Source organism: Rousettus aegyptiacus, unplaced genomic scaffold (genome assembly GCF_014176215.1).
Source record: "Rousettus aegyptiacus isolate mRouAeg1 unplaced genomic scaffold, mRouAeg1.p scaffold_m13_p_3, whole genome shotgun sequence".
Lineage (NCBI taxonomy): Eukaryota > Metazoa > Chordata > Mammalia > Chiroptera > Pteropodidae > Rousettus > Rousettus aegyptiacus.
The window spans coordinates 39,434,397-39,456,369 of NW_023416306.1; the positions used below are offsets into that span (position 1 = coordinate 39,434,397).

At 31.7% G+C, this 21,973-nt stretch overlaps 1 protein-coding gene across 9 annotated transcripts in view; it reads right to left on the reverse strand.

Annotated features, from left to right (window-relative positions):
• Positions 1-21,973, reverse strand: part of VPS13A (vacuolar protein sorting 13 homolog A) — a 192,145-nt gene that overhangs the window by 50,429 nt on the left and 119,743 nt on the right. For all 9 annotated transcript variants that reach the window (XM_036218237.1, XM_036218236.1, XM_036218235.1 and 6 more), the window contains 12 exons: positions 20,481-20,876; positions 20,112-20,216; positions 19,839-19,985; positions 16,922-17,050; positions 16,417-16,550; positions 14,297-14,426; positions 10,975-11,207; positions 7,711-7,864; positions 7,047-7,193; positions 6,746-6,827; positions 5,829-5,898; positions 4,856-4,961 (listed from right to left, as the gene is read on the reverse strand). In XM_036218237.1, coding sequence (XP_036074130.1) covers positions 4,856-4,961; positions 5,829-5,898; positions 6,746-6,827; positions 7,047-7,193; positions 7,711-7,864; positions 10,975-11,207; positions 14,297-14,426; positions 16,417-16,550; positions 16,922-17,050; positions 19,839-19,985; positions 20,112-20,216; positions 20,481-20,876 — 1,833 coding nt within the window. The remainder of the gene's footprint in view (positions 1-4,855; positions 4,962-5,828; positions 5,899-6,745; positions 6,828-7,046; positions 7,194-7,710; positions 7,865-10,974; positions 11,208-14,296; positions 14,427-16,416; positions 16,551-16,921; positions 17,051-19,838; positions 19,986-20,111; positions 20,217-20,480; positions 20,877-21,973) is intronic.

Sequence of the window (21,973 nt, forward strand, 5' to 3'; positions counted from 1 at the left end):
TTCCTGGGAGGCACATGATATAAGTAAGCACTTCCCAACCTGCCTCCAGCTACTAGCTCCTGGGGCTAAATAATGGGAGAGCGGGAGCTGCTGCTTCTGCTCTGCCTCCATTCTTGGAGCAAAGGTTCTGCTGGAGTGTGACACCACTAAGAATACTAGGATTCTGATCACCCTTGGTCCCCAGCCTCCCCACCACCCCACCCCAGCTCCAAAGCTCTGGTTCAGAGATTTTCCCTTGGGGGAAAAATAAACTTTAAAATAGATAGTTCCTAAACTCCTCTCGAAGAAATTGATTTCATTTACAACAGTGTGAAAAAATTCAAGCTTAAGAGTGCTCTTGGAAATGGTGGATGTTGTGGTGAAAGGCAACCAGGAGGAAAATTATTCATTTAATGAAGATGAAGACATGGGCTAAACTGTAGGCCTGTTAGTTTTCATGAGAGAACTCGGGAAAAGATAACTTAGAGGAGTCCTCCTGGGCTCAGAACAAATAACAAATGCTCATCTCCAGATTGATTTCTTCAAAAAAAGCCCAAATTTGATTGGATTAGTCTATAGGGCAATTTACTAATTAAGGCATTTTGAAAAAAAATAGCAATTGAATAACGATTTGTGAAGTTTAACTGGTGGGTGTGGTCATGGAAAGAGAGGAAGAGCTAATAAGACAAAATCGATGTTATTCCAGGGTGGGTGTGAGTATCCCAAAACCTTGCTTTCCTGAGGACCATCAAAGGCTAGCCAAACACTGCAGGGAAAGGAAGGGGTGTGAGTGGGATAGACTTCAATAAAGTAATTCAGCCAGTCGCTGAACGAAAAAATAAACTAATAATAATAATAGGCCTTGGAGAGAGGGGGACCAGTACCCACAGTTGTTATAGTTTATTATCTAAAATGTCCAGTTTCCAATAAAACATTATGATATAAAAAAAACACAGGAATGTATGACTCATACACTGGGAAAAAAGTAGACAACAGAAAGTGCCTGTGAGAGAGACCAGATTGGATTTAAAAGAAAAAGATTTCAAAGTAACCATTGTAAATATGTTCAAAGAACTAAAGGATACCATTTCGGGGAAGTCAAGGAAAGTATGATGATAATGTCACAAGAAATAGAGAATACCAATATATCAAGAGAAATTATATAACAGAATAAAAAAAAAATTCTGGACTTGAAAAGTATAATTTAAAAAATGGAAAATTCACTAGAAGGCCTCAACAGTGAATTTGAATTGGTAGAACAAATTTAAATGCTTCATTATATGCTAAACTAAATGCTTCACTTCATTAGTGAACTTTAAGGTAAACTGTTACATATTATACAATCTAACGAAAAGAGAAAAAAGAATGAAGAAAAATGAACAGTCTCAAGAGAAATGTAGGACATCATTAAGCATACTAACATGCAATATGGAAGTGTCAGAAGGACAGGAGAGAAAGAAAAGTTGAAAAAATATTTGAAAAAATAATGGCTTAAAACTTCCCAAATTTGTTAAAAAACAATAAACTATATATTCAGGAGGCTCAATAAATTCCAAGTGTAATAAATGCAAATAGAGATATAAAGACAGGGAAAAAATCTTAAAAACAAGAGAAAAGCAACTTACTACCTACAAGGGGACCCCAGTAAGATTACTAGTTGACCTGCTAGCAGAAACAAGGGGGCAAGAAGGCAATACAAATACATATTCAAAGTCCTCAAAGAAAAAAACCTGTCGACCAAAAATTGTATATCCAATATAACTATTTCATAATGAAGAGACATAAAGACATTCTCAGATTGAATACTAACAGAAGTTCCTCAGGCTGAAAGCAAGTGACCTCAAATGGTAATCGCAATCCAATTAAAAAACAAAAAGCACTGGTAAAGGTAAGTATGTAATTATAAAAGAGAGTATCAATAATTAATCTTTTTCCTTTCTTCTATTAACTGATTAAAAAAGCATCTGACTAAATAATATACACCACAGACTGCCGGGCCTACAATGACAGATCAATCTCTCTTATGAATATAAACACAAAAATCCTCATCAAAATTTTAGCAAACCAAATCCAGCAAAATAGAAATTATATACATGATCAAGTGGGATTTATCCCAAATATACAAGACTGTTTTAACATTCAATGTAATAAAATATATCAGTAAAACAAAACACACATGATCATTCCAACAGACACAGAAAAAGCATTTGACAAATTTCAACACACTTTCATGGCAAAAATGATACACAAACTAGGAACAGAACTCAACCTGCAATAGGGCATCTACAAAAATCCACCATCAACATAAAAAATGGAGAAAGACTGAAAGTTTCCCTCTAATATAAGAAATAAGGCAAAAATGTCTATGCTTGGTACTTCTATTCAACATTGTACTAGAGGATCTAACAGGGCATGCAATTAGACAGGAAACAAAAGGCATCGAGATTAGAGAGGAAGAAGTATAACTAACTAGCTCTAGTCTCAGATATGATCTTTATATAAAGAAAACCCTAAAGAATCCACACAACAACTATTAGAGCTAATAAACGTGTTCGGTAAAGTTTCGGAATACAAGATCGATATATAAAATTTCAATATACTTCAATGAACAAACCAAAAATGAAAGAAAACAATTTCATTCATAATACTATAAAAAGAATAAAATACTCAAATAAATTTAACAAAAGTGCAAAACTTATATTCTGCAAACTATAAAACATTGTTGAAAAAAAAAAACAAAGATCTGCATAAATGTAAAACAACCCATGTTCAACGATTGGAAGGCTTAATACTGTTAAGATGGCAATACCCCTCGAATTAATCTGTAGATTCAATGTAATCCTCATCAGACTCCCAAGTTCTGAAGAAGTTGACAAGCTGATTCTAAAATTCATATGTAATTACAAAGAGACCCAAAATATCCCAAACAATCTTGAAAAAGAACACAGTAGAAGGATTTATATTTCTCAATTTCAAAGCTTACTACAGAACAACAATATTCAAGACAGTGTGGGATTGACATAAGGATGGACATAAAGATCAATGAAATAAAATCATGTGTCTATGGTCAACTGATTTCTGATAAGGGTACCAAGACCATTAATGGAGAACAAATCAAAAAGTCTTTTTAACGAATGGTGCTGGACAATTGAAAACAGCCAAATGCTGAAGATTGATGTTGAACGTTTACCTCACACCATATACAAAAATTAACTCAAGAAGGATGAAAGACTAAATTGTAACAGCTAAAACTTTTAAAACTCTTAGATTATAGGGATAAATCTTCATAATTTTGGATTTGACAAAGGATTCTTAGAAAGGACACTAAAACATGAGAACAACTAAACATAATTGTAACTTTATTAACATTAAAAACTTTTGTGCTTCAAAAAACATCACATAAGTAAAACATAACACATGAAATGAGAGAATGAGAGAAAATATTTGCAAATCATGTATCTGATATGGGACTTGTATTCGGAAAATACAAGAACTTTTACAACTCAATAAAAAGGGGACAACCCATTAAACATTAGGCAAAGTATCTAAATAGAATGACATTCCTCTATAGAAAATATGAAAACGATCAATTAAAATATTAAAAAATGCTCAAAATAATTACTCATCAGGTAAATGCAAAGTGAAACCACAATGATATACTATTCCACATCCACTAGGATGACCAGAGTCAAAAGGATAGATAACATCAAATGTTGGTGAGGATGTGTTGAAATCAGAACCCTCATACATTTTGCTGAGAATATAAAATGGTACAGTCACTATGGAAAATTGTCTGGAAGTCTTAAAACAATTAAACAGAGTCACCATGTTTCTAGAAATTCCACTCCTAGGTATACATCCAAGAGAAATAATTACATATGTCCACATAAAAACTTGTACACAAATATTCACAGCAGCATTATTTGTTATAGCCAAAAAGAGGAAACAACTTAAATGTCTATTACCAGATAAATGGAAGAACAAAATGTAGTATATCTATACAATAAAATATTACTTGGCCATTAAAAAAAAAAATGAAGTACTGATACATTTGACAACTGAGATGAACCTTAAAAACATCATCCTAAGTGAAAGAAGTCCATCAAAAAAGACTACGTAATGTATGATTCCATTAACATAAAATGTCTAGAACAGGAAAACCTATAGACAGCAAGTATGTTAGTGGATACATGGGGCTAGAACGGTTTCTTCCTGGGGTGGTGAAAATGTTCTGGAATTAGAGGTGATGGTTGTTTAATTCCATGAATATGCTAAAAACCATTGAACTGTATACTTTAAATGGATGAAATGTATCGTATATGAACTATATATCCACAAACTCTTATTAAAAGAAAAAAAGTATATTTTCCCTTGTCTTTATCCATGCAGTTTGCCTTATTCTGAGAATTCTACAAAGGCAGCTGAAAAAGACACCATATCTGATCCACCCCATTGCTGACTTTATAGTCTTCTCATCAGTCACAAGCAAGATATTACCTTTCATTTGCCTTATGCCTTCTCTCATTAAATACCCTGGTCAGATTATAATTTTTAAATTATCAATAAAAAGTAACCCAGGAAATCAAATAGAAAAAACAGTGATATGAACATGACTGATTATCCACTTTCCTGTACTATTTATTGGTTAAAACCTTTCCTACTATTTAATTCGCCTTTAAAAGACTACTTTAACTTTTCTTGCTTCTAACTTCTAAAATATGAAAATGTGATTTCTATTAATATACTCACCACATAATAAAAATTATATTCTAAAGATGAAACATAATTATTTTAATACTTTTAAGAATTTATAATGTCATTTTTCTTAGCTTTCCTCTTTCTCTAATCCTTTCCATCAATGCTACTAGTGTCTTACCTCCGTTTTTTCAGTTACTTCGGCTTCTGTCATAAGTTCTGCTAAAGCGTAGACAAACCCAAGATCTAACCTGAGATCCATTTCTTGTATCAACACTTTGAAGTACCTATATTACAGAGTAGAAAATATTAAAGATCATCAATTAACTGCATTAAGATTATTAGATGAGGAAAAAGGTACTAAATATTAGAAGGTTGAAACTTAGGACTTTCTAGAGAAATGAATAATAATAATCAATAAATGTCATGGTAACACTTTTTATAATAGCCACAAACTCAAGTATAAAAATTCTTATAGAGAAGAAATTGTTAACTGTGGTATAAAGTCATATAACAGAATCTTACATATTAGTGATTATGAATAAATTCTAGCTACATACCACAAAATAAATTTTAGTGAAAAGTTTAATAAAAAAAAAAAAAAAGCAAGTCCTGGAAGTATATGTACAATTTGAAAAAAAAAAATTTTAATTAGGGGAAAAAGATGGAAAACTAATAAGTGTAATGTTTAGCACACATATACAATAAAATTATTAAAAAAAAAAACAAGAGAATAAAGACTGTTCATTTTGGTGATAGGGTAGAGGAAACAAGAAATAGGAGAGTAATACACAGATGAATGTTTCTGTAAATGGTCTATCGCTGGGACTGAGCGGTGACTGAATTTGAAGGTACTATTTTCTTCCTTGTTTCTAAAATAATATGTAGTAATTATAAAAACATAAGAGGGAAAATAAAACAAAAAAGAAAATAATTTAGAAACAATTATTATTGAAAACTAAACGTATTTCATTCAGAGCCTTCTGATTCTCCAAGATTATAAAATAATTAGATTTTTCCTACGACTTTTATAATTTAGTACTTCAAACTTAAATCTTTGACTCATCTGAAATTTTTTTTGGAAGAGTACAATTAATGTGCATATTTAAATCAAAACATTATGGGACACATAACGAATGTATTAAGACACTTACTTAATACGTGTTATCTGGGAGTGCCCTGCAGATCTCATGACAATACTGACATCTGTAAAGGGCTTTGGTGCTGTAAAGGTTAATGAATATAATTAATTCCAAGATGCTTTAAACAAAGGATAATAAACATATTCCTGAAATTCAGTACACATCTCAATAGCCAATGAAATTATTGACTAAGTCATAATAGTTTTAATATTTGTAGTAATGAGAGTACTTTTAGTATTAATGAAAGTCATTTAAAGAGATTTGCATGATCCATTACAATCTTACCTTCAGACTCCAAGATCGTTTTTTTAAAATTATCTGTATTCGCTCTAAGGGCGACTAATCCTTTAAATTTGTATTTTAAAACAAGAAGTATTAGAATCACCAGGGAGACTTTGTGAAAACACAGATTTCAGGGTTTTGCCCCAGACTTTTAGGTGAAAGGACTGGTCAAAAGGCTTCCAAGCAGATAATGAACAACTCCTTAGATAGTTTAGAGCCAGTGGTATGGAAGTGCGGGTACAAAGCCAAAGGAGAGGGGACAGAAGTAGGGTATTGGGGAAGGAAGAGAAAGTGCAGACAAGAGGGACAACAAAGAAAGAAGAAATGTGAAAGGGAAGAAGAAGATGGAAGAAAGGATTGGTCGTTCTCATCTGGTGATACAGGATAGTTCCTGTGGTCAGAAACACTCTGAATTTGAACTTCCTTACAATTTATTCAAAGGTCCCAGTGGCTTTTAAAGGAGTTTACGAATTAGTAATATTCCTAAAAATTTAAATGTGTATCTCTAATTAATATTTTCTTTGGTATTCACTCAAGAGTTTTGTTGAAGCTAGTTGAGTAGAATAGTTATATTTCACATTTTATAGTAAAATAAACCAAACAGTTAATACAACCATTTTCATGGCAATATAAAAATACAAACAAACCTGAATCCATGGTGACCGACTTGGGAGGTTTGATAGGATAAAACACAAAGGGAAATATAGCACCTGGTATCTGGTTCTGGATCTGAGAGACAAAACACACACACACACACACACACACACAAGCAGGTTAGTAGTCATATGTTAATTACAAATCTGACTAGACTAACAGAATTTAAGAAGTAGAAGGAATCAAAAAGTCTAGTTCCACACTGAAACTGAAGTGCTAGATAAAACAGATCACTGAAATATATTTATTGCTATGTCTCTTTAAAATGCAATTTGATTTTCTTTTCAGACTCACCTGTATTCTGTATATTTGAATTCTAAATGATGACTGATGTGCAGATGTGTTATATTCCACTTTTAATGCCGGAAGATAATTTCTTCGTATAGCTATTATATGTGGTTGTAGAATTTTCATGTTACTACCGCTAGGTGTGAAGCGAACCTGAAAAATATGTCACCCCCCCCGAAAAAAAAAACATGGTATTTCTCTTTATTCATAATTAATTGAAATTAGAAATCTGTACAAAAACCTTAAAAAATATTAATGAAAATAATAGGCTAAATATTTGATTAGGTTTAGACTGAGATCCTTTATAGTTCATATCCATACAATTTACAAAAATATTCATATATTCTGTGCAGCTTGGTTGTAACATTTTTTAAACAAATTTACTAAAATATCATAAAAAAGTGATAAAATATACAATTTTAGAAATAAAGAAATAAGTAAAACTTATTGGCTTGTTAACCAAGGAACAGATAAGATCATTAGCATCTCAAGAGAAAGCCTGAGATTTTAATACAGATAACTATCCCTTTAAAATATTTTACATAGTATATATGACAAGATTTACTATTTTGTAAGGAAATCAAACTTTCCTTTAAAAAAAAGGCACTATAATTAATCTAATTATAGCATATAAATGTTGAAACTTCATATTAACACTTAAAAATATTACCGGAATGTTAGTGTCCAAATCAATAATCTTATCTTCTGAAGGTGAAGATTCAGTATATTCCTTAAATTCTTTCTCTAACTTCTCAGTGTGCTTTACACTCATCGGCTTCCATCTTGCTTTCTTCTTGGGCTTTGTCTCCCAAACCACATCAGAACTTACATATAAAAGCAAAAATCATGGTACTAATTTATTTACATTTTCATTTGAACTGGTTTATTACATCAATTACAAAACCTTGAGTAAAAATTTTTAACATCTTCAGTTATAAGCAAGCATATTATAAGTTTAAAAATATGAATTCGTCTAACCAATCCTTATTAAATTCCTATTTAGGTACTATTCTAGGTGGTAGGAATATCTATTATCAGTGAACATCTCTGCCATTCTGGAGTTTTATTTTAGCTGAGGAGTGACAGTATCGTAAATACAGTAAGTTAGTATATTTTAACATATTAGGAAGTGGAGTGCTTTTGAAAGAAAAAATAGACAAGATAAGATGGATCTGGAGTACTGGGATATGCAAAAAATGGTGGAGGTTGCAGTATTAAAATAGAGTGCTCAATGGGTAGTGTCAAGGAGAAGGTAAGATTTCAACAACCTTAGAGGAGATGAGTTATCCAGCACATAACAGGAGAACATTTCAGGTAGAGTGACTTTGCTAGTGCAAAGACTTCAAAGCAGAGCAAGGAGGCTGGTGTACCTGGAACACATTAAGAGTAGAAAATGAAGTAAGACAGATAATGAAAGGCTAATAATGGGAAAGCTTTATAGGATATTGTAAAGACTGAGTTTTATTCAGAGATGAAGAACCATTGAAAGATTATGAGAAGATCAGTGACATGATATGACTTAAGCTTTGTTAGGAATACACTGATTTGGGGTGGGTGTAAAGAAAAAGAAATGGCGGATAGAAGCAAGAAAACTTTTTAGGAATTTAATGTAGTAAGCCAAGAGAGAAATGGTGATGGCTCTGCCTAGAGTGGTAATTATGACATGGGGAACAGTGGTCAGAGTCTATGTGCGTTTTGAAGGTAGAGCCAGAACAGAACTTCTAGATGAATTAGATGTGAGATAAAAGAGATGAGTCAAGATGATTCCAAAGTTTCTGACTTGAGCAACTAGAAGGATTCAGTTATCATTAACTCCAGCAGGGAGACAGGTTTTGGAAAGAGGAGTTGAGGAACTGGGTTTTATGTATGTAAAGGTTAAGAGGTCTATTAAATATCTGAGTAGAGATTTTGTGTAGGCAGTTGGATATACAAGTCTGGAGTTCAGGAAAAATATCTAGCTGAAAGTATATTTCTAGAAAATTTTGGCATACACGTGGTATTTGAAATCATTAAACTGAAACTGAGCAGAGGTCTAAGGTCTGAGAATCTCAGGGCACCCAAAATTAAGCAATTGAGAAGAAGACAAAGAACTAATAAGCTGAGAATGCTGGGGTAGAAAGAAAAACAAAGTTGGTGAGTTACCTTGGATGCCACGTCAAAGACACTGACTGTATCAAGGGAAGATCTGTTTTAAATATCATGAACTTAAGCATCTTGAGGACTGGTCATTGTAACCCAGACCTGGCAATACACAGGTCTCTGGTGATCTTGATAATACTGGTTTCACGGTATGTTTAACAAAAGCTTATTTGGAGTGGTTAAAGAAAAAATGGGTAAAAAACAATTGGAGATAGTGAATATACTAAATTCTTTTGTAATGCACAACACTTTTGAGCAGTTTGGCTACAAAGAGAAGCACAGAAATTGGCAGTAGGTAGCAGCGAAAAGTATAAAAGTATAAAAGATAAATTTTTTTTTTAAGTCGAGAGATAATATTGATAGGAACAATCCAAAAGAGAAACAAAAATTGTTGACATGGGAGAAAAAGAATTGCTGATTCAATGTCTCAAAGAGGCAAGAGGGAATGGAATACAATGCAAAAGCAGAAAAATATTTTATAAACAGAACCCAAATGATATACCCATGATAACCTAGGGGAAGTATGTCAGGGCTTTATGTAGTTAAAAAAGGATGGTGAATAGGAAGTTGACATAGAGTTGGTCTTTGAAAGGTCCCTTTTGATTGCTCAATTCTCTCAGTGAAATGGGATGCAAGACAGTAACCTGAGAGAGGAAATGAAAGTTTAAAAAGAGACAAAATGTGAAACAGTAATTAGCAAGAGAGTGTGTGAATGGAACAAATCTAATTCATGGGAAAATTGCCAAAAGAATTAACTACAGAATAAAAAATATCTATGCATATTCTAAAATTACTTCACTCTTTCTGTTTAAGTATGCAAATTATTTTAATTTTATTTAATTATTCTACTTGTTTATTCCTTCTAAAATTTATATTCACTTAATAAACAGAAAGGTAGGAACTATGTACTATTCTAGATTGCATTCACATCATGGATGTTACAACACAGGACATAGCACATAACAAGTTTAACAGGCTTAGTATCTGCTTCTATTTGACCTTTTTGTTTAAATAATGAACACATTTTCTGAGAACAATAAATATTTCTAGGAAAAGTTTTTAATATTCCTTTTTAAATGGCATGGATTCCATTCAATAAGAAGTCAGAGGTATTTCTAGATAAATTTACAGAGAAAAACAAATTTAAATTTGTATTATATAACTTTAATTTACACATTTATTTAAGAGTTTCAGTCAAGTAAAAGATTAAAACTACATTATCCTGGTTAAAGAGAGTGGAATCTAGAAATACTCTCAAAATTAGACACTAATATACATATGTTAATTTTATTTTATGAATAGAAATATTAAGGACACAAGGGAAAAAAGAATTTTACTAGTGATGACTTATATGGGGAATGATATAGTACTAACTTATTAGACTGTAAAGTTCCAAAGTCAAATTAGAAGGTAACTGTCTTTATTCCTCGAACAACTATGGAGCATCTACAATGTACTCTGCACTAGGTAAGTAGTAATGGACAATTAAACATTTCCTTATGATACGTTAAATAAAAAAGTATAATTTTGATGTTAAACATTCTATAGTCTAACTTTTTAGACAACTGGGATAATGAACGACATAATGAGGAATTTGTAAATCTGATTTTTGATATATGTTAATCTCAAAAGGCAAAAAAAAAATCTCACGAGCACCTTTAAACTAGCATTACCTTAGCCTAAATGAATAGTCAAAACATAAATGTTAACTTAAGTTATTTTAAATTTTACAATCATTATCCTTGATAATTAAGAATTGATCATTTAAATTTATCCAAATTATAATGCATCTAACCTTGTAATGCCAATATAGGCTACTTCTTGCTTTGTATAATTGTTGACGAGAGAAATTCCAACATCTTGTAATGCCAACACAATTTCTTGCTCTGCTAACTCTGCTTTCTCACTTTCATATGTCACTTTAAATACCTTTGGATCTTCAGTGAATAAAATAATGCGCTGTAAGCCTTCAAAGAATGAAACTAAATAAATATTCTTTTTCCCCAAATTTATAGGTGTCATCATATCCTAAAATAAAAACATGAAAAAATAAAAAAGTTATTAGAGTTTGGTCCCAACTAACATGAAGTATAGATTTCACATTTAAAAAATTAGAATAATAATGGTACCTCCTTCATAGGGGCAAACAAACTAAATGAATTAATAATATCTGTGTAACATTTGGAAATTTTCTTAATTAGAATCATTTGATGTTAGCTTCTGCTGTTATTATTATAAAGTGATTAATCAGTAAGACAGGGCAATTGTACTTTTAAATTAGCATCTTGATAAAAAGTAATTAAATAGTCTTTCTTTGTAGGCTTATCAATAACACAAAGTATTACTTTCTCTCCTTTATACTAAGACTAATCAATGTGTCATGAGTTAAGTTGTTCAGTCAGAAATTCATATTTCCTTACAGAGCTGAATTAAATAGGATAAAAAGTATCTGACTCAACTGCATACTCTACAAAGACATGGATATTCATCACACGTGAATAATTCTGCAGGAAGCCCTTTTACATAAATATTGTGCTGATATCAGGGTCTTGATGTTCAATGACAAAATAAATATAGCAAATTCTAATAATTAAAAGTCAGCCATGAATTTCCAGTCAAGTAAATATTCTGATTAATATAAAACTTTAATATATAGTATACATTCATCTTATAATCCACTAAAATTAAAAACTGGAGTGGTTACTATAAAATCAGTATCTAGGAACAGTCATGTTACTCATAATACTTTCTAAAATAAAACATCACTAAAATTAAATTGAGAAATAAAACACTAACATATTTTCAAACAGTTCAGCAGTCTTTCTAATATTGTGCAGTGGATCTCAGATTTATCTTTAGAAACTTTAATCATCATTATAACATGTACACAAAAAGTACTAATCAACAGATCAAATAGAAGATTATTTAAATGTTTAAATAAAATCTTTTTTCCTGAATAAATCTAAAAACAAATAAAAACCACTAAATTTCACAATCAACAGAGATTTATTGAATGAAATTCTACATAAAGAATTAAACAGTGGCAAAAGAAAGTAATCCAAGATAGACATTTGAAGCAAGAAAGAAAAGTAATGCAAATAAAACAGCACCTATATGAGAGAAAACATCTTATGAAATTCAAAACCCAGTAATAATAAAAACTTTTGGCAAACAAAGGCTAGATGAAATGATCTTTAACCCCTTATCAAATTCTCCAAAACAAAACAAAATGACACAAAACAAAAACAGCAAATTTTGGCAAAGATTAATCATAAAGATGAAATGCTAAAGGTATATAAGATCAAAAATAAGGCAAAGATATCTGTAAACATCATTTTTATTCAACAGTATAGAGAGATCCTAGCCAGTCCAGTAAGGCAAAAAGAAATAAAAGATAAAAGGACTGAGAAAGAGGAAACAAAACGCTCATATTTGTTAAGTGTCATAATTGTCCATACAGAAAAATAAAAATCACAAAATCACTATTAATAATTCAGTGAGTTTTGTGGATGCAAAATCAATATACAAAATGCCATTACATTCTCATATGCTAACAAGTGTCATTTTAAAAAGATATCCTGAGTTTCTGCTCAGGCAGTTGATGACCAGGTGTTCTTGTACCAACTCTGTTGCCAAGAACAAAAGCTGCGCGCGCGCACACACACACACACACACACACACAAATATATTTAAATGTTTGAAAAAAATAGAAAAGCTGGCAAAGAAGTGAGAATTAATGAGGCTAAAATATGAGAGAGGTGGTAAGCCAATAAAAGTGAACTTGGGTGTCGCTTTCTCCAAAAGGCAACTGCCAAATATACAAGTAGAAGCAAAGACCAGAAAAATATTGGGTAGTTCCCATTTCAAGGAAATGGAAGAACAAGAATTATAGTGCAGGGCAAACCAAAAAGCAGGGACCAACAGCTTAGGCTTTTAGTCGAGTCCTCAAAGGGCTATTCTCTTTGGGTACCAGAATCAACTGGAAGTAGACTAGTCCTCTAACTAGCCAAGGACTTAAGACCAGATTTGAATCATTTCACTCCCCATTTGGATTAAAGTAAACCTCTTAAACTGGCTGCCGACAAAGGTAAAATCTTACCTTCTTTAGAGAAAGAGAACATCATACAGAGCTTCAAATTTTCTTTAAAAATGTTCATATATCGCATCCAACACAGAGTAAAAATTAAACATGCATAAAAATGAGTTTGAGTGAAAAGGAAAAAAAAAAAGAAAGATATATAAAAATATCCACAAGAGATCCAGATATTGGAATTATGAGACAGACTTTAAAGCAGCTGTTATTAATACATTCAAATAATTATGTAACAAGATGGAATTTTGGAACAAAAGTTTCTACAATAGAAATCCTGGAAGTGATAATTTCAATAATTAAAATTAAGAACTCAATATATGATTTTAAGAGTAGATTAAATATAGCAAAAGAAGTATAGTAAAAAACAGGCCAGAAAAAAAAGGATGAAACAATACTTAACACCACAAAAAAGTCATAAGGACATGGTAAAAGGTGTAACATTTATGTAATGGTGGAGTCCTAAGGTGAAGAGAAAAAAATATGCCAACCCTGAAATATAACATCTGGCAAAAATAATCCACATTAAAAAAGGGCAAAATAAAGACATTCTAGACAAATGCATAAATAGAGACTCACACCAGAAAAATATTAAAGAAAAATGAACCCAAATGAAAATATAAAGACAGGCAGGAATGAAAAGTGGCAAAAAGTTAATGTTAATTGTATAAAAACAGTTATAATATTTCTGATGGAATTTAACATTTTTAGAAATAAAAAAATAGTAAATAAGATGAAAGGGGTAAACAGAGTTAAAAAGCTCTAAAGTTGTTATATTACTGGTAAAATAGTACAAGTGCTAATTTATAGCAGGTCTTAATAAGTCAAGAAAGCATGTTGTAATATGGTAAGAAGCAATACTTTTAAGTTTCTCTCAGTGCGGTGATACTTACATGTCCCTTGCAAGAAAAAAACCATGTAAGTTATGCTCATGGGTTGGAGACTTAAAAGTAGCAAGGCTGAAAGAGAATACCATGTTAAAAAAAAAAAGCTTCTGAGAAAACCGTAATAATCGCCCAATACATACATCTTTTTGTGTTACTTCACCGTGGCTTTTTCCACAACTCCACTTCAGCTTTCTAGAGCCCACTGGATCAGCCCATGTATAAAATACTGCTTTTCCAGGAGGGAGGAAATCTTCTATTTCACTGAGAGAACTAAAAAATAGTAAAAATATGCATTATATTAAGTGCACCAAATGAATATATGGACTTCCCAAAATAATACTTAATTAATTCTGAGTTCATTAATTGAGATTTGAGGTAGTTCTGATTAACAGCAGATTGAAAATTTTCCTTATACAATGAAAAAGATTTTCTGAGAAAAGAATGAAAATATTTCAAGGAAAATATTTGTCCTACTTAGGAAATAAAGGTCTTCAGGTCTTTGAAATTACTTTGTCAACTTGTGTAACACAAATTATGGAAAAAATTATTCCAATTACTTTATCTTATCTATGCTAAATCTAATGTAGTCGGTAACCTTTTTCTAAGTGACAGGTGAAAACAAACAAGAGTCAGACAAAATAAATTCAAGACAGCCTGGGACCCATAAGTACAGGAACAGAAAGTTGAGTAAACTGTAATGTTACAAGAATAAGGTACCACAGCAAAGTGAAACAAATGTTAATAGTGGTCCTGAAAAATCAAGATTTAAATATGCTCTGTAGGGAAGTTTAAAAATGTAGCAGTCCTTTCCCACACATCTCAGCAAGAAGACTACAGGTATCTACTATTTGGGAGACAATAATGAAGTTTCGATATTTATATTTATTAAAAACATGAAAAATATGAAAAATGGACAAAATTCTTATGATAAACTGACATTTTCCTCACAAGATTCCACAATGATCAAGCTTTTGCCATATTTGCTTCTATTCTTCCATTTTCCTTTTTTGAAACACTTAAAAGTACATTAAAAGAAGACACACAGATGGCCAAAACAGACATATGAAAAGATGCTCTACTACCTAGGGAGACCAGGTGCTGTAAGTGTAAAAAAAAAGAAAAGAAAAGATGTTCATCACTAATCATCAGGAAAATGCAAATCAAAACCACAATGAGATATCGCCTCATACCTGTCAGAATGGCTATTATTAAAAAAAAAACAAGAAAAGAAAATAATAAATGTTGGTGAGGATGTGGAGAAAAGGGTACCCTTGTGAACTCTTGGTGGGAATGTAAATTGTTATGACCACTATGAAAAATAGTAGGAGGTTCCTCAAAAAATTAAAAATAAAAGTACTACATGATCCAGTGATTCCACTTCTGAATATTTATTCAAAACACAACGAAAACACTTTATCGAAAAGATATATGCAACCCTACATTCACTGTTGCATTATCTACAATAGCCAAGACATGTAAACAATCTAAGTGCCAAACAATGGAAGAACAGATAAATAAAATGTGGTATATGTATACAAGAGAATACTATTCAGCCATAAAAAAGAAGGATGGACCCTAAGGGCATTATGCTAGGTGAAATAAGTCAGACAGAGAAAGAGAAATACCATATGATCTCTCTTATATGTTAAATCTAAAAATCAGACAAACAAACAAACAAAGCCCAAACACACAGATTCAGAGAACAGATTAATGGTTGCCAGAGGCTGGGGTGGGGTGGGGTGGGGTGGTGGGGGTGGGAGGGGAGTGGTGGTGAATGACATGGGTGAAGGTGGTTAAAAGTTATAAATTCCAGTTATAAAATAAATAAGTCATGGAATGTAATGTACAGCATGGTGACTACAGTTAATAATACTTTATTGTATTTTTTTTTAATTGCTAAGTATAAATCTTAAAAGTTCTCATTACAAGAAAAAAAATGTAATTGTATGATGATGGAAGTTAACTAGACTTATTATAGCAATCATTTTTGCAATATATACAAATATCGAATAATTGTTTTGTATACCTGAAACTAATATAATGTTACACATCGATTAATCACAATTTAAAAAAAGTATAGCCATTGAGTCAGTTTTACCCTTAACATACTTCAGTTTACATTTTCCAAAAATAAGAACATTGTTTTACATAGCCACAATGCCATTATCAGTGTTTATATATTTATGAAATCATCATAAACTCAATGTCTCAATCTAGCCTCTGCTCGTCAGGATATGCTGTATTTTTACAATCTTCTTACCTTTGCTTGTATTCAATAATGTCATTCTTGGTGTGATTTATTAACAGGAATGTAGCTGCTCCATCATGATAATCTGAAAATGTAATAACTGTAGAATGCTCAGCCAGAATAACTTCTGCTATAATACCTCCAAGCTAGAAATAAAGAAAAAGAAAACACTCTCTGTGATCATTTTCCAAATAATATTAACTAACAATAAAATTATTCATAAAATATTTTTTGATGATTTAGGAAGCAACTCAGGATTTTATACTGTATGTCTGGGAAACCATGTTCTCAATTATTGTATACAGATGGGACAAATTCCGGATGTGGTATATTCTAGGCACTCTGACTTATGTTCTGTATAACAAATTGTTTTATGTCTCAGTTTCCTTTTAGTACTTTTTCCCTTTACAAAAAGAAGTTTGTTCATTTTTGGTGAAAGGAAAAAAATATCACAGAGATAATCATTTGAAACAAAAAATAAAATAAAATACTAGTAAGTAATATTAGCTTCTCTTACCTCATTATCCAGACGCAATAAAATACAATTTTCTTGCTTGTTAAAATGTATCTTTTTGGGAGGGCTTTCACTTCTTTCAACTTTAATAAGAAGTTTATTTGAAGCATCCTCAGGCCAAAAGGGGATACACTAAAACATATATTACATATATTTATTTAAAAAAAAACAGATTAATTTGGTGATGGACAGAGGGGAAGGAGTTTGGGGGGCTGGGAGAATGGGTGAAGGGCTAAAGAAGTACAAATTAGTAGCTGACAGCTGGTTACAGGAATGGGGAGCATGGCATAGGTAATACAGTCAGCATTAATATGATAGCTAGGTGGAGGGCCGGGGGAGGAAAGGAGCAATTGGGGGGATCGTTTTATAAACTATATAGATATCTAACCAATGTACTGCATACTTGAAATTAATTTAAATAAAATTATTTAAAAGATTATATCATAAAGAAATGTATCATTTTAATAAATCCACCAGAGTAGACTTAACCTTAAAATAAATCTCCTTAAACACTGCTCTGGTTACTGGGTTGCTTAGCTAAACAGCTATAAACTGTCAACTACAGAGATTTTAACGTAGTTCAGAAATAGAGAAGGGATAAAAAATCAGCAAGTAAGCTAAACCAAAAACTGAGAAACAAGTGATTAAGTTTAAACCCAGGGAACACTCAGTTACTAAAAATCATAATCAGGTTGTAGGCATCATTTTGTAATTAAGCAATAGTCAAAGTACACACAAATGTCGAGTCAGGATATGTATTACATCCAGAGTCGTGGAAGTCAAATAAGGGTAAACAAGCAAAAGAAATATCCAAAGTTCAGAGTAGGAAATAGGCTCAATATCTTAAGATACAATTTGGACATCAGTGATCCAGAAACCAAACTAGAAGAATAGGCGACAGTCAGTGTACCCAGAAAAAAGACTGGATAATAGGAGCTAGAAACAATGAAAAGAGCTAAAAAGAAAAAAAAAGAAAGAAAAAAAACATCACAGGAATGGAGAACCAACCTGGCCTGTAATCTATTATGTAAAATTTGTCTTAATGTGATGGGCCCTGACCAGACTGGTGACTTGTATATTTCAATGAGACTGTTCATATTGTGATACCTGATTATCACCACTTGACCCTAGAGTCAAGTACCTTAGTCAGTTTCAGTCAAACATAAAAGGTAACTAATGACACTGGACATGGGATATGGTTAAGGCTGCAAAAGGCTTAGAAGGTATCCCAGTAAGTGATCAAAAACTTGATTTTATGTTCGTTTTGGTTTTGGCTTGTCTTAACCAACTGCTCCAACACCTTGGCAGCTCAGCTCCAGCTCATATGAGGCCTGCCAATTGCTACCTCTCACATTTCCTCCAAGCCCATTTAAATGTAACCTCAATGAGTCCTGTCCTCAACCACTTTATGTAAAATTATAGCCCACCCCTTGCTCATTAGAACTCTTAAAACCTTTTGCCCATCTTATTTCCCTCCCCCCCCCCTGCCGATTAGAATTGTCACCTTTAGACAAACTATATATTTTACTAATTGATTATGGTATTATCAGTGTTTCCCTTCATCCCACTGAAATATAAACAAGGACATGGACCTGCAATTTTGTTAACAGATGTATTGCAAGGAACATAAGGAGTACACAATAAATATTTGCTGAAAGAATGAATGAACAGGCAGACTTGAAAAAAATAGAGCTTCTGGAAATGAGAAATATAATTAATTATTCAAATAAAAACTCAATTGAAGGCTAAACAGCAGTTTAGACACAGTAAAAGTAAACGTTTATCAAAGATATGGATGTAGAATTTATCTAGAATGCAGCAAAAAGTTATGTAGATGGAAAATATAAAATAGACATCAAGAGAGAAGGCATACTGAACATGAAGGTCTAGAATATGTCTGATTTAAAGGCCCAGAAGGAGAAAATAGAACACAGGAAAGGCAATATTTAAAGAGAGGATAGTTGCAAATTTTACAGGAAGTATGAAATACATTAATCCGCGAATCTAGGAGTAAGGTATTTCAAGCAGGATATATAAAAGGAATCCATATATGGATAAACAGTATGGCTACAAAATATTGAGGAAAAAGAGAAGACCGTAAAGGCCAATTAAGGAGAAAAAAAGAGATGACCTCTGAAGAAATGACAGAACCACAGCAGAATTTTCAACAGAAATGGAAGTCAGAAATCAAAGGAGTAAAATCTGTAACATGTTGAGAAAAAAACTGATCATCAAAAAAAATTATCATAAATGATGATAAAAACCTTTATGGATAAACACAAACTGATGGCATTTTCCTCGAAAACCAGCTCTACAGGAAATTCTAAAGGATGTATATCATAAAGTATGATCCCAGAAGGATGGCTTAAAAAGCAAGAAGAAATATGAATAAAAATAGCAGACACTTCTCTTATAATCCTAACAGATTTAAAGTAACATTTCTTCAAAAGCAAAATATTTTATCAACCTTAGGCAGTCCTTCAAAAAGCTCTTACACAGAAATCTAATAGCTAAAGATGGAGTAGAATAAACACTTCACTCTTAAGCCAGTACCAGCACCTTCTTAAAATAACTGGCTTAATCTACACTATAAAGGCATTCCTGAAAGCTTCTGGGAGAGAACAAATCATTTCCTTCTCTTTCTTACATTTATACCTTATCTGGTCATCTCCTGTTGTATTTGACCCCATTTGGTTAGTAATTGTTAAATGTATACCTCCCTTATCAAGTAATGTATTCCCAGATGGCAGGGTTCAATTTTTAATAATTAAATATCTAGAGTTTGGTACAAATAAAAAAATGTTCATGGAACTGAAACAAAATGGGGGGATGAGGAGTTAAAATATTAGTGATCTCAATTATCTAACTTCAAAGAAAATGAAAACACAAAGAGGAATAGTATTGAAATTTATCCACTCACCTGCTCCAAATCAAGAGAAAGCCATTTATCATTTCCCTCTTCAGCCACTGCTATACGATATTTGCTTTTGTTTTCAATCATATAAAAAGGGGTAAATGTCACAATTCTGGTAATGTTAAAACTGCTGAGGTCTATAGTGACACCAACCTAAGGAAAAAAAAAATATTAATATTACAAAAATTTGTTACATTATCATAACATCCTTATAAAAATTCAGTAGTCAATAGATATAGTTTAAATAAAAGTTTTCTGATAAGCACAAAATGAACTTACTTGATAGTCTATTTTTGGACCTTTACATTTAACAGCTCCATGACTACCGACAGTATCAATTGAAAACTGATCCGACAATTCACTATCAGTTACCATTAGCTGAACCTAGGGAAAAGTAATTTAAATACATTACAATTTAGGTACCTTTAAAAATTTCTACCTAAATTGAATAATTTTTCTTTTTTAGCATAATATTACATTGTTAACGTACTAAACATTTCGCAATAAAGTCTCATCTTTTTAATCTCATTAACCTCCAATATTTAACAAATGTTATTTTTGTTTCATATTTTATTCTTCAAAATTCTAAAATCTAAAAAGGATTGATAAATAGCTAAAAAGAATGAAAATTTAAAAAAAACTACATACCTTATTGTTATGAAAAAAGTGCTTTGGCTGAAAAGAAAAGAGAACTGGCTTTTTATAATTCGGTGGATGCTTTCGATGAATTCCATCTGCTTTATATTGTAACATTCGACTAGTTTTATTGACCATCCAGTAAGGACTATGAAATGCGATAATTGTCTGGCCAGGGTTATAAGTCACATGGATAGCAATATCTAAATCTGTCTTTTCTATATCTGTAACACAGGTAAAATTGATGAAACTTATATCTTGTTGATTAGGTTTTATATGATATTCACTTTTCCAATCATGATTAAGATAGTCAAGTAATTTTAAATGTAGCCGGGCTTTATCAAATTGCACAGTACAAATCTGGGCAGAACGTCCTTCATCCAAAGTAAAAACTCTATGTTCAATTCCCTGTAATAAAAAGAAAATACAGTAAATTTTTAAATGTTTCAGAATAACATGCCAAAAACTTACATTTAAGGATTCTAAATGCTATACAAAATGCTTTTGCAATACCTCTGTCAAAACAAGTTAGAAGACTTATATTCAAGGCCTCAATCTGCCAACTATGTTAACTTCTATAAATTATTTGAGATTTGAGTTACTGTATTTATAAAATTTATAAACTGTATTTATAAAATGATGGACCTCAAAAGACAAGTTTGAGGATAAAACTAAATAACATTGCTAAACTCTGCAGGAACTAATAAACATTATAAAACACTCCAATTAGTAAAACGTTTTTTAAAATCTTATCCATTAGGGATTTTAGTTTTGAAAACTAAAAGATAATGAGAAGTCTATGAGAAAACTGATGGTAATTCAAAATAAGCAATCCTTACTAACTCCTATTCTTGATTTTTAACAATCCCTCATCATGCATTTCTAGTCACTGTTTACAGATTGTTTACGCATCTTATATATCTCTAAAAACTGTTCATTTCTCTCCACCCACACTTCCATTACCTTAGTTCACATCATTGTTTCTTCTCACTTTAAATCTACTAACTGCTCTTGTCTCCTCTAATCCCTTCTCCATATCACAGCTAAAGTGTCTTCCTAAAAACTGATCAGACCCTTTGAAAACCAGCAAACAGAATGTGATCCCGAAAGCATCAAATTTAAAAGTTCTATGGGAATGGAACATAGATAGTATGTCTGAATATATCAGCAGTTTTCCCAGCATCTCTAACCTGTTTCCTTCCAGTTGTTGTAACATAGAAATCTTTTGATCTTAAAATTTTAAATTATTTAAAGCAAAAACTCTAGTACTTGAAATGTTAATATTCTACAAAAATAGAATAGTAGTGCTGGTGATGTTAGAGAGGTAAATAAAAGGCATCCATGTGCCTATCAAACACTGTGCTAAATCCTTTACATACATTACCTAATTTATTTTGCCTGTATCCCAATCATGTAGGTTTTAATACTGTCCACATTTTATAGACTAAGACAAATGATTTAGAAAGATAACTTGCCTAAAGATATACAGCTAGTAAATGATAGAG